At 37.6% G+C, this 13,213-nt stretch overlaps 1 protein-coding gene across 1 annotated transcript; it reads left to right on the forward strand.

The window, feature by feature from the left end:
- The first annotated feature begins 2,703 nt into the window (after positions 1-2,703).
- Positions 2,704-3,639, forward strand: LOC140625366 (olfactory receptor 10G7). The gene has a single exon (XM_072812644.1). It carries the CDS (start codon positions 2,704-2,706, stop codon positions 3,637-3,639), a length of 936 nt encoding a protein of 311 aa, XP_072668745.1.
- Positions 3,640-13,213: the final 9,574 nt, after the last annotated feature.

Raw genomic sequence — 13,213 nt, forward strand, 5'->3', positions numbered from 1 at the left:
CTCTGTTCTCTCTGTCTCCTCTCTTTGTCTGTCTCCTCTTTCTCCCTTTTTTTTTCTCTCTCTCTCCACACACATACACTCAAAATTATTAATTAAAGGCCTACAAATAGAGACTAAGTTGCTGCATCATGGGCAAAGAACTGACAGCTGACAACTGACAGCTCTAATTGATAGTCCTGCCTTAAATCTCAAGCTATTTGCAATTCATATTATGAAAGGTTCCTATTTGATCTAATCTGAATATGAAGTTATCCTGGGTATGGGATACTCCTGGTCAAGTAGAAATGTCAGATGCATTTATTCAAGTTTTTGAATTCTGATATCAATATAGGTGATTATAATAATTTTGTCTCTGTTATATATTCTCTGATTTGAAAAATATGCTTCCAAAATCTTTTTGGGTGTATAGTTGACACAATGCTACACTAGGTTTAGGTGTACAACATAGTGACTCAATTTCTCTGTACTTTATGCCCTGCTCACCACAAGCATAGCTACCATGGGTCACCATACAATGCTGTTGCAATACAAACTGTACTTCCTATGCTGTGCTTTTTTTTTTTAAAGATTTTATTTGTTTATTTATTTTACAGAGAGAGAGAGAGAGAGAGACAGAAACAGACTCCTGCTGAGCAGGGAGCTAGACTCAGGGCTTGATCCTAAGACCTTGGGATCTTGACCTGAACCAAAGGCAGATGCACAATTTCCTGAGCCACCCAGGTGCCCCTCTCTGTCGTGCTTTTATTCCCATGACTTATTCATTCCATACCTGGAAGCCTGAACCTCCCACTCCCTTTACCCATGAAAATTATAGCTTGGTGTAGCTTGAGCCACATTGTCTAGACACGGGATACATTTTGTCTAAGCTTTGCCGAGAACAGAGATCCTCATGTTCTCTCATACTGTGGAGCCAGTTACATAGTCTTCCCTCAAATAATAATAACAATAACAATAACAATAATAACAATCCTTAACTCAAGACTAATTTGGGTTAAATAAAAAATATCAATTCTGCCTCACTTTTTATTATACAGAGTCCCAACATTTCTTGACATCAATCTGGCACACATTCTTTCCTCTGGAGTTGGTTCTGTTCTTCCTGTCTCAGGTAGTAGGTCATAAATAAAAGCCATACATTTGATGGGGAGGTCTTCTTTTAGAAGGACATTGCCTGAATTTATGAATATGAGGAGTGGACGGTGGATGGAGGGATATTATCTCAAGATATGGCAAATTAGAAAATATCCAGATATTTAAGATGGAAAGATATAAGTAGAAAACTGCCAGTGGATTGTGTTCGGGAGAACACATGAATTTTACGTTCTTAGAACCTAGGAAGGATAAGCATGGATAAGCATGGAGCCAGCAGTATACAAGTCTTGGAATTTTCTGGATCATATGGAAGATTACAGGGACCATGTCATGGAGTTGAGTTTCTCAACTTCCTCTAAAGGAGGTCCCTTTATAAGTAGCTGGTGATTATAGTGAGACACAAGTCCCAATACCAGTGATGAAGGGCTCCTCAAAGATCTAGCTTTGAAACTGAGAAATCTCTACAGCACAAAGAGAATTTATTCTCCTCTCATTCCTCCCTCTCTATAGATAGATTGGTATATAGGAGACTAGATAGGTAAGTATATAGAGAGGGAATTTTATATCACAAGGCAACAATTTTGTATGATTCATTATAATTTCTCAAGCAGTTCTCAAGTGCCAGACCCTTTATTAAGGACCCATCTCTTGCCTTATTTAATACTTATAGTTTTTTTTAACCTGTATTACTGCTGCCAAGTTATATATGACGACCACCCAAAATTATTCAGGTGTACTGTACATTTAAAGTGTGCAGTGGTATCACAATTAAATTCTTGATTCTTTAAGTTACCATATGAATTTTGGAGAGACAACAGAATTCCAAAAGTCCCTCCACCCCCCCCCCCCACCCCTGCCGCTACCCTGTAGTGTACACTCTGTTAAATCTTCTCCCCTTGAATTCAGGTGAGACCTGAGAATATGATGGGAAAACACTCGGGAGGCATTCTTTTACATCACACTTTGTACAGCAAACTGAAGAGAGGTTCTCCTACTGGCTTTGAAGCAGTACGCTGCTGTGTTATCAGATGGTCAAGTGGTTAGGACTTGAGGGTGGGTTCTAAGGCTGAGAATGATGATCCCTGCTAACAGTCAGCAAGACATACAGACACCTCAGTCCTAAACTGCAAGGAACTGAATTCTGCCAATGATCTCCACAGGCTTGGAAGCAGACCCCAAGTCTCCCATGAGATTCCAGACTCAGCTGACATCTGGTTTCAGCCTTGAGCAGAACACCGAGCTCACCTGACTCAAATACTGTAAGAATGGAAATTTGCATTGTTTTATGTTGCTACATTTGTGGTCACTTATAATGCATAACAGGAGATTAAAACAGTGGATACCTAGGATTTTCTACCACATAGATCTGAGTGTTCCTCAGTTTCTGTGTGCATGCCTTTGTGTGTATGTGCAAGACAGAGACAGTACATGCGGGAGAATGATGATGATAATTCTATCATCTTTACCAAAAACTTTTGTAAGAAACAAAGTTGAGTCTAGAATTATCTACCAAGGATGATGCACTTGCCACATGAAAATGGATTTCAAGTTTTTAATTAATGCTGGGTGTCCTCTCAATTCCCATAGGGAGAGACATCAAGGCCCTGGAAAATGACAAACATGAGCTTTGTAAGTACATTCATCCTCATGGGCATTCCCCATGCACCAGCCCTGGACATCCCCCTCTTCACAATCTTCTTAGTGATTTATGTACTCACCATGATGGGGAACCTCCTCATCCTGCTGGTGATCAGGGTGGATTCTCACCTCCACACCCCCATGTACTACTTCCTGACCAACCTGTCCTTCATTGACATGTGGTTCTCCACAGTCACTGTGCCCAAAATGCTGATGACCTTGGGGTCTCCAGGAGGCAGGATGATCTCCTTTCACAGCTGCATGGCCCAGCTCTACTGCTTCCACTTCCTGGGCAGCACCGAGTGTTTCCTCTACACAGTCATGTCCTATGACCGCTACCTGGCCATCAGTCACCCACTCAGGTATGCCAGCATGATGAGGGGGAGAACGTGTGCCCTCCTGGCCACCAGCACGTGGCTCAGTGGCTCTCTGCACTCTGCTGTCCAGACCACGCTGACGTTCCGTTTGCCCTACTGTGGGCCCAGCCAGATCCAGCATTACTTCTGTGATGCCCCTCCCATCCTCAGGCTGGCCTGTGCAGACACCTCCGTGAACGAGATGGTGATCTTTGTCAACATCGGGGTGGTGGCCTCGGGCTGCTTCCTTCTCATAGTGTTGTCCTACGTGTCCATCGTCTGTTCCATCCTGAATATCCGCACCTCAGAGGGGAGGCACAGAGCCTTTCAGACCTGTGCCTCCCACTGCATTGTGGTCCTTTGTTTCTTTGGCCCTGGTCTTTTCATCTACCTGAGGCCAGGCTCCAGGGATGCTGTGGATGGGGTCGTGGCAGTCTTCTACACGGTGCTGACACCCCTTCTAAACCCTGTGGTGTACACCCTGAGGAACAAGGAAGTGAAGAAAGCTCTGCTCAACGTGGGCAGTAAGTCAATATTCACCCAATGTAAATAAAGAAGAAAGACCAGATGTGGCTAGCTTCTCTTTTATTTATTTAGAACTAAATTGAACCACCAACCTTGAACATTATACTTGTAAGGAACATTTCAATTATCCAGTCTTAATTTTTAAATTAAAATTTAATACATATTTAATTTTCCCTCTTAACTGCTTGCCAGAACCCCAGTATAAGCAGTCATTTATGGTGACAATCTAAGAAAGGATGATGACTTATTTCTTCCCTTTTATGTTCTACCAAGTAAATCATCAGAAAAGTGGTTGCTCCTATACTCTGATGAGTATTTTCCAGAATTACTCTTCAGTACAATATATCTATATTTTATTTTGTCAATTTAATTAAACAATCTAAAAATCTCTTTCAATTTTTAAATCTTTATATTGTAAAACATCACATGTAATAATTGCAATTCACTTTATAATATAGTACCTAAAAGATGAAATTTTACATTATACAATATCACACCAAAAATACTTGATTGTCAAGAATGGCTTTATTCAATTTTATGAGATAATTACAAAGTAGAACTCTTTAATTTTTTCACTTTGACTTCCAAGATTTTTTTTCCAAGATTTTTTAAAGTACATATTTGTCTACCTTTGTACTTTATGCAATATTTGTACTGAATTGGTCACAGAAATGACTATTTAGATTGTTGTTAAATATTTAAAGAGCTCCTTTTATCTTAAATGCAAAGTTCCTAATTTCTGCAATCTCAAAATTAGTTTTGTGAGTAAATAAGGGATGAATAGAAAATATATGAAAAATAAGAAAATAATCTTAGATACAAAAATATGCTACCAATAAATATTGAAAGTCTCTACCAATTTTAGAAGCAGATTCTAAGTGTTACTTACATGGACTTATTGTTGTCTGTGGGTCACGTTTGTTTGACTTAAAATGTAAAATGGACTTGGATCCCATAATTGGGAGATAAGGTTTCGGCCATGAACCTCAAAGAAGTCATTCAAATATGTACCTATACTGTTAGTGCTTAAAGTAATTTTTCAGAAAACAAATGGTTTGAGTCTCACCTGTATCCTGTTAATGCAATAAATGCCAATGCCACCTAGCGTACCAAGAAAGAAGAGAAACCTGGCAGATTCCTGTTAGAACTGGAGATTACTTGTCAGACTCCTCAGACTTACAGCATCTGCCTTCCAGGGACCCGTTAGCAAGACAACCCATCTGTGCTAGGATATATATCTTGCTCTAAGTAAGTTATGAAACTAAGCTAGGGAGAAAATTGCACCATCTATAAAGGCATGATCAATATAAACCATGATACCGTGATCCATTTAAGAGGTCAGTTACGGTGTTCATTTCAATAAACCAGACTGATATGGCCTTATCTATAACCTTATTCAATTTATAAAGGAGAAAATTGAGGACAAGTTAGATCAAAATTACTTAGCCACTGGGGTCACTTAGATTCTTCCAAGTTTCTTGTAACATCCTACTATTTTACTTATTCATACTAGCACAAAATATTATGGGACATTTACTGAATGTTAAGTCATGTGATAAGCAATAGATATACCAAAAGAATAGATGGATTCTGTATTCACGAAGGTTGTTACCTGGAGAGGGAGAAAAACAAGTATAGTATCATCCAGGGTACGTTGTGGTAAGTATAGTGCCTAAGGAGAGACCTATTAATAGTTTTAAAGTGGAAATATGGTAAACGATTAAAAATTCTGTAATAATATATGTTAAACAAACCATGTTGAAAGTAATTAAATGTTTAATGAAGATATGTAAGATAAATATCAGTGTCATTTTTTGGTTGAAAATATTATTAAAATAATTGTAGAATCATAAAAAGTTTAACCAATAAAGTGAAGACATCCACTGCATAAATACATGGAGTTTCCCCCAATGGCAACAATTTGTAAAACTATAGTAGATATTGGTATTGATTTGATACACAATTTGTATTCAAATTTGCCCAATTTTATTTGTACATGTGTTGTATGTGTGCGTAGGTGTGTATTAATACCTGTGTGGTTTTGGGTATCCATCACCACAGTAAAGATTCTGAACAGTTGCAAGACTGTAAGGATGTCTTCTGTGAGGATTTTTAGCTAACATAAATATTACCTCTGAACAAAGCTATCAATTATTAGTCGTTTAATTGTTGAAGGGCTAGATAAACAAATCAAAAGTTGTTTTACCACCCTCTAACATTTTTTGTTCTCTTTTTCCTCTTTCCTGCCTAAATCCACCCACTTATCCATTCAATATACAAATATGTATTAAATCCTAGACACCATAGGCATAAAGATTACAGAGTCACACACATCCCTTCAAGGAGCTTATAGCCCCAATATAAAAATGCATAGAGGCATAAGAAGAGGAGTAGGAAAAATTAGACAATAAGAAAAGGACTTTCATCTTGCACATTCTGGAAAGTTATTAAAATACACAAATGTGACAACAATATGATGGCATTTCCATTTTGAGACATAATAGCAACAAGGAAGATAGTTTAGAGGAAGGCAAGCTTTAGGGGAGAAACATCGAGAGAGCCTTTTCAGCTGCATCTCAGAAAAGAAGAAACACACACTCATGATGATCCAGGTGAGGCAATAACAGCAGACACTGAGAGTGGTGTAACAGGTGGCACGTGGTAGCCAAGTGTGTGAGGAGGTCGAGTTTGATGGAGAAGTTAGTATGCTCTGACAGCTGTGACATAACTCGAGAGTAGAGAAAGTAACAAAGGTGAGTTCTGGAGGTAGAATGAAAGTCTCATTTTGGAACTGTTTGGGCTAAGTACCTGAAGGGGCTTCAGGTGAAATTATCTGGCTGACAGTGTAACTTAGGAGACAAGACAGGTAAAGCCCATGAGGTTAAGTAAGCAAGAGGACTGGTCACTACATTCTCTGGTCTGTTCTGGCCTTAAACATCTGTTTCCTCCTCCCATTCAATGAGTGGCATAAGGAGGGTCCGTATAAGGAAAGGGTAACCTCCAGCTTTCTTACTTTTCCAAGTAAGCCCAAGAAGCACAGTCTTTGGGAGATTTGCTCAAATCTGTTGCTGAACCTTACAGAACTGTTTGTCACAATAACACCCAAAGACTTTTATAGAGACTGTAAATTTAAAGAGCCCCAGAGACAGTGCTTCTAAGAGCAGCTACTTCTTAATAGCATGGTCCTGGGAGATACCAAGGCATTGAAGGTCCCAAATTGCTGTTCTTCCAGTTTGCTAATGCTATTGAACTATTCTGCTATAGAGATTACATGTAAATAGCATCATAAGCATATCTAAAGCAGGTGAGAAGGATCTAAGTACAAGAAGGAATAAATAGGACTGGAAAGGGAAATTATAGGTAAATATAAAACACTGTTCACTTTTTAGCAGTGTTGACCATTTAAAGCACCAATAATAATATCCTTTGAGGTTTATAACATACATAGAAATAAAATATAGGACAAAATATAAAAATATATTAGCTGTTACATGGAGTTAAATGATTGTAAGAGTCTTGGATTTTTAGGATTTGGTAAAAGTACTAATGTAAGTAAGTTATAATACTAAAAATTATATTGAATATCATAAAAAGATAATGGAATAATGAGATAAGTTAAATAACAAAAAATATAATGATGGACTCTTGTTTTATACATTAAATACTTTGATTAATACAAGGCAGACAGAAAAAGCACAGGAATAAAGAAAAAAAGTTTAAGGTATGCATTGAAAACAAATAGCAAAATGTTCCATTTAAATCCAACTATATCAGCAAATCAGATATATTAACCATCTCAAATAACATTAAAATGTTGCAAACAGACATAAAAATTCTTAATTATCTAGTTTATAAGGAGCTTCATTAAATACAAAGAATGGAAACTTACAAATGGAAACAGAGTGGAAAATATATGCAAAAACACCAGGAAAAAACCCAAGTCTATATTCATATAAAAAAAAAAGTGAACTTTAAGGTAGGAGGTAAGAAGTGTAGACATATTTAAATTTTTTTCTATTGAAGTCTAGTTGATTTACAGTATTATATTAGTCATGGTGATTCGACAATGATCTACATGAGGAAATGTAGGATAAGTGTAGTCACCATCTCTCATCACAAAAAATTATGTATTTTCTGTACTTCTAATTCCTGTGACTTATTATTTGATAACTGGAAAATTTTACCTTTATTTCTTGCACCTAATTTGGCACTGCCCTTGGTTCTGTATTTGTTAAGCCTGTTTCTGTTTTATTGTTTGCTTATTTGTTTGTTTTGTTGTTTAGATTCTATGTGTAAGTGAAATCATATGCTATTTTTCTTTCTGTGACTTATATCACTTAACTACACTTGTTATCACTTTCGAGGTCCAACCATGTTGTCACGAATGCAAGATTACCTTTGTTTTTGTCGGTGAGTATTAAGCTTATTTTATAAAGATAACAGAATCAATTTGCTGTGGTAGGATGATTCAGTCAGTTAAGTATCCACTCATGATTTCTAATCAGGTCACGATTTCAGGGCATGAGGTCTAGCTCTGCATAGGGCCCTGCACAAAGTGAAGCCTACTTTGGATTGTCCCTTTCTCCCACTGCCCCTTCCCCAGCATACACCCTTTCTCTCTCTCTCTCTCAAAAAAAAAAGAATCAATTTAACAGGAAGATATTAAAATCCCAGATTTTTTGTAGTAGCAAAACAGTTTAAAAATATATGACTTGTGAAAATTGCTATTAGTAAGTTATTCTTCAGTGAAATATTTTAACAGCTGACAGAGCCTTAGCAATGATACAAATTGACAAATATTGACATAAAGTGCAAAGAGTGTGAGAAGATAAATGCCAATCAAGAATTTTATGCTAATAAATACAGAGAACAAACTGGTGGCTGCCAGAGGGGCAGGGCTGGGAAGGGGGCGAAGTGAGCGAAGGGGACCTGGAGGTTCAGGCTTCCAGGTATGGACTGAGTGAGTCATGGGAGGAAAGGCACAGCATAGGAGGTACAGTCAGTGATATTGTAACAGGGTTGTAGGCGACAGAGGAAGCTACACTTGTGGTGAGCAGAGCGTAATGCATAGACTTGTGGAATAATATATATTGGACATCTGAATTATTATACATTATGTGTCAACTATACTTCAATAAACATAGATACAATTCAGGGTTGAGCAACTATAAACTATGTGTGAAATAATGATATTTGGAGATGTTAAAAAAATGGAAAGTTTTTACCACTACTACAACCATATCTAGTAACTTAAATATATATAACATAATAATAAAATTAATCCTGAAAGGAGTATTTGAGCTATAGGAAGGATCAGAAAGTTTAAAAACTCAGACATATAAACAAATCTGAATAAATATTATATCATTAAAAATGTTCAGTTGTTGAGCTTAAGAAGTTGTGATTAGTGACTTCTGGTTTTATCTCTAGTATTAGAAAAGGCTTGGAAGCTGTCCCTTGCCTTCTTTAAAACAAGACAAATTGGGACATATTGAAAATCAAGGCTTTCCTTGGACCCAGCAGAAAGCTGAGGTCACAGGGCAAATTGGCCCATGTCAGTGATGGATTAATTAACGTGGCAGGCTGCCCATTGTACATTACTCTTCTGTGTTGATTTTATGGTTTGTTCACCTATGAATGGTTGGTCACATTTCATTAATGATTTTAAATACTTTCATATCACATCGACACATGTGTGAATATACAGCCTGCAGGCACCTTTTAGAGGACAACTAACTAGAAATTCTTGCATGTCTTACCTAATAATATCTCACTCCACAAGAGCCCTTGCCATCTACTTGTATCTAATGATCATTAGTGCTATCATTAGGGCATCTGACTCCCTGAGACTCGCTGCACAAATTTCCATATTTTCAAAATTCTACTATGGCTTTCCACAGCCCCTGCTCTGACTATGGGTGGACTGGAGGAATAGAGTGATACCGAATCTGTAAGGTTTCACCAATGTCTTTTCTGATCTAATATGTACACCCCCTCCCTGGTCACTTCGATAGTATGAATATCCAAATATGAGAACAAGGTCTCTGAAAATACTTGATACTGACAACTTTGATTAAGGATATGACCCTCTCATTCCACTAAGGAGGAAAAGATATGAATTTGTCTTAATTTTACCCACAGTGAGAAGAATAGGATCAGACTGCAAATATTTGAGTTAGACCTTAGTCTTGCTTAATGAAGTCCACCTAACACATCCTCATCTCTACCAGAGGGACATGGCAGGAATATACCTTCTGGCCTTCCTGTGGTTGAGAGTGGGCAGGTTGTGGTCAATACATGTGCATGGTCTGGATGTAAAGATTGTCAAGCAATAAAAATAAATGTGAAATGCCTTGGGTTTAATCTCTTGGGTCCCAATTCTCTACTTGTTAGAACTAAAAGAATCAACATGCATTATGACTTGGCCTGGAAAACAGAAGCTCTGTGAATGTGGAGCAGACTCCAAAACACATAGACTGAAATCATCTTTGTATTACTCATACTCTGTATGGACTAATTATTATGAGTTATGTGGTTGAAGCAAGCGTTAGTTATCTGTATATGCTATTTTCTTTATTTCTGGGTGTAATTCACTGTACTACCTCATCTATGTTAGATGTCATGATGTTTTCTGTAGCACCCAATATATACTCTAGGACACTAGAAGATTCTTTTTATCTACTTATGTGTCTCCCATTGGAGTCTGGAGGTCTGGAGAACATATACTGTCTTCATGCCCTGTGTTTCCTGTATCTTAAATAGAGGGGTCATCTAATTTCAGTTGTTGAAGGTATTATTGCATTGATGATTTATTTGAGGTAGCAGGAGTCAATGAACAAGTATCAGCATTGGGATCATTATAAAGTCCCCCTCTTCATTCTGGATTTGAGCCTGATTTTTCCTAAATTAGTTATTTACTCCTTATAATTCACTTACTACTTTTATAAAACAGACCATTGTTAACTACTAGTGAACTCAGAAGATAAAGCTTCAAGGAGCCGATCAGATGCATCATAGTATTACCAGACAATATTTTAAAGTTCAGCTTAAAAATGGAATGGCACCAGTAATAACAAGCCTCAGGGGACAAGTTCAATACACCAGGGCTGCTATTTTGAGAAGAAACCCAGGAGAATACATCAAAATCTTGCACTATGTGATGAGACATTTGCTCAGATTTCATCGTTCCCTATGTGGAATGCCTTCATTTTCTCATGTTTTATAATAGCAAAAGCTATTTTATAGGGCTCTTATAATGATTAATTTAGGAAGTGTTTGGCATGTTCCAAGCTCAATAATGTTATTATTTTGCCTCTGAATTATTCTACAATTATTTAATTCATTATAATTTTAATGCTTCAGGTATTTTTTTAAGGTGAAATTCCTTGAAAACCAGTAAATATAGATGTAGCAAATTTATCAAAATAATTAATGAACCAGAATGATTACATTGCCTATAATTAGCTAGAGTAATTTATTATCTATAATTTAAGATGATTTTTAAAAAAGCAACAATCATGCATTCAAAATGCTATTTTTGGTTACTGGGAATCATTGACATAATGTTTGAAGGCAAATATTCTGAGAATCAGGCTACCTGACAGATGGCCCCAGGTTTGAACTTTAGAAGTTTAATTAAGAATTTATAATGAATCAGTATCACTCAAAACAATTGTATACATCCATCTGATCCTCATAACAGTTTTTTGAGAGAGGGTCATTTTTTGAGATGGAAAATTGAGGTACTGAGTATAAAATTATTATCAAAGGATTTGAGCCAATATTTGTTTTGTTTGGATGCAAGTATAGCATTTCATCTATTACATGTGGATGCCCGCAAGTAGGGGCAAGGTAGCTACTAAATAGCTTTTTTTTTTGCAATTTCAGCAAAATAATTTTATTTTCTAACACATGGTAAACATATACATCCAATATGCACTCATCTTGCACATTTATTCACAAATGACTTCCAAATTACAACTGCTTTGATATTGAAGAGTGTACCAACAGTTATCTTAGATGAGATATGAAAAATGCTTTTAGATATATAACATCCTGAATATATTGGTCACAGCAGAATTTGCTTTAGTTAGATTAGTTCTATGAATTCTGAAAAGCTACTACTTTTGCATCTAATTCTCCAGATGAATAGGATGGAGGAATATCAGCTTGTATTCCAGAGAAGATTCCTTAGTTTTTCTGGTGATGGAACCACTTATCCACATCTGTTGGTACTGTGCAGGCAGACTGCACGGTGGCGGTATTTTCAGGGTGTTTTGTCCTGGCTAGGGTTTTTTTCTGATTTGCAAAAGAAATATGTGGAAATCTCATGTTGACACATTACTTAAATATCTTTTCAATTTTTATCTTTCACGTAGGAAACATCATTGGTCCCAGCCTGCAATGTGGGGTGCTCTTGTCCCAGAGCAGGTTGTAGTTTGGGGCAACTGAATTTCTAAGACCCTAAGATGGTGAGAGCAGGGGGACCTGGCCAGATGACCAGCCGCCACCAGCTGTGGCACAGCATCCAGCATGGAAAGGTTTGGTACCAACCGGGGACATGTGTCAGGTAGCACAGGAGACCCAGGTCAGAATATGTGATGGAGACTAGTGGTTTCTGCCCTTACCTTCCTGCTGCTCCGCCTCACCCAACCTGGGAACCTGCAGGGCTCTGGCAAGATGGCGGATGTTGGCAGTTCCTGAGAGGAACGTGTCAGCACCACAGCCTGTCTTGGCTGACCCCCCAGAGCAATAAGGAGCTGCTCACAGCTTAGAACTCATTCAGTGTGGGAGCAATGAACATGATCAGGATGTGCCATGAAGACGAGTGGTCACACGGGGACAGACACACACACACACACACACACACAAAGCCATACACTGCCATTGATAAACTGAGAAGGTAGTCACACAGTTACAATCATGAGTAAGCGACACTGATATCTGCTGTTGTCCTTGGACACTGTGACTAGGAGTGTAAATTCCCAAGTTGGGTAGATACGCTTTAAGAAAAAAAAGATATAAACTTAGCTATATGAAAAATACAAACCTTTGCGTCAAAGCTCCAACCAGAATACTTATTTTTAAGAAGGCAAAACAATGGTATATGTCAATAGTAGCTCAATAAGGTGGAAGAAAACAAAATAAACCATTCATGAGCAATAGATAAATCAGAAATAAGCAAGCTCAACATCAGTAAAACTTTACTTCTTTTTTTTTTTTTAAGATTTTACTTATTTATTTATGAGACGCACAGAGAGACAGAGGGGGAGAGAGAGAGAGAGAGAGAGAGAGAGAGAGGCAGAGACACAGGCAGAGAGAGAAGCAGGCTCCATGCAGGGAGCCAGACGTGGGACTCAATCCTGGGACTCCAGGTTTGGACCCTGGGCTGAAGGTGGCACTAAACTGCTGAGCCACCCCAGGCTGCCCCAAAAGCTTTACTTCTGATATAAAAAATCCTCAGACCACTTTGTGCAACAAATATTCGTGAGTGGATGATTTTGAACAACATTACCATGTAGAACTATACATGTAATAATATTGCATGTTGATGACTGAATATATCACTTTTTTATTTTATGAGCACATCTACTTTCCAGTGT

This window comes from Canis lupus, chromosome 3 (assembly GCF_048164855.1).
Source record: "Canis lupus baileyi chromosome 3, mCanLup2.hap1, whole genome shotgun sequence".
NCBI classification, from domain to species: Eukaryota; Metazoa; Chordata; class Mammalia; order Carnivora; family Canidae; genus Canis; species Canis lupus.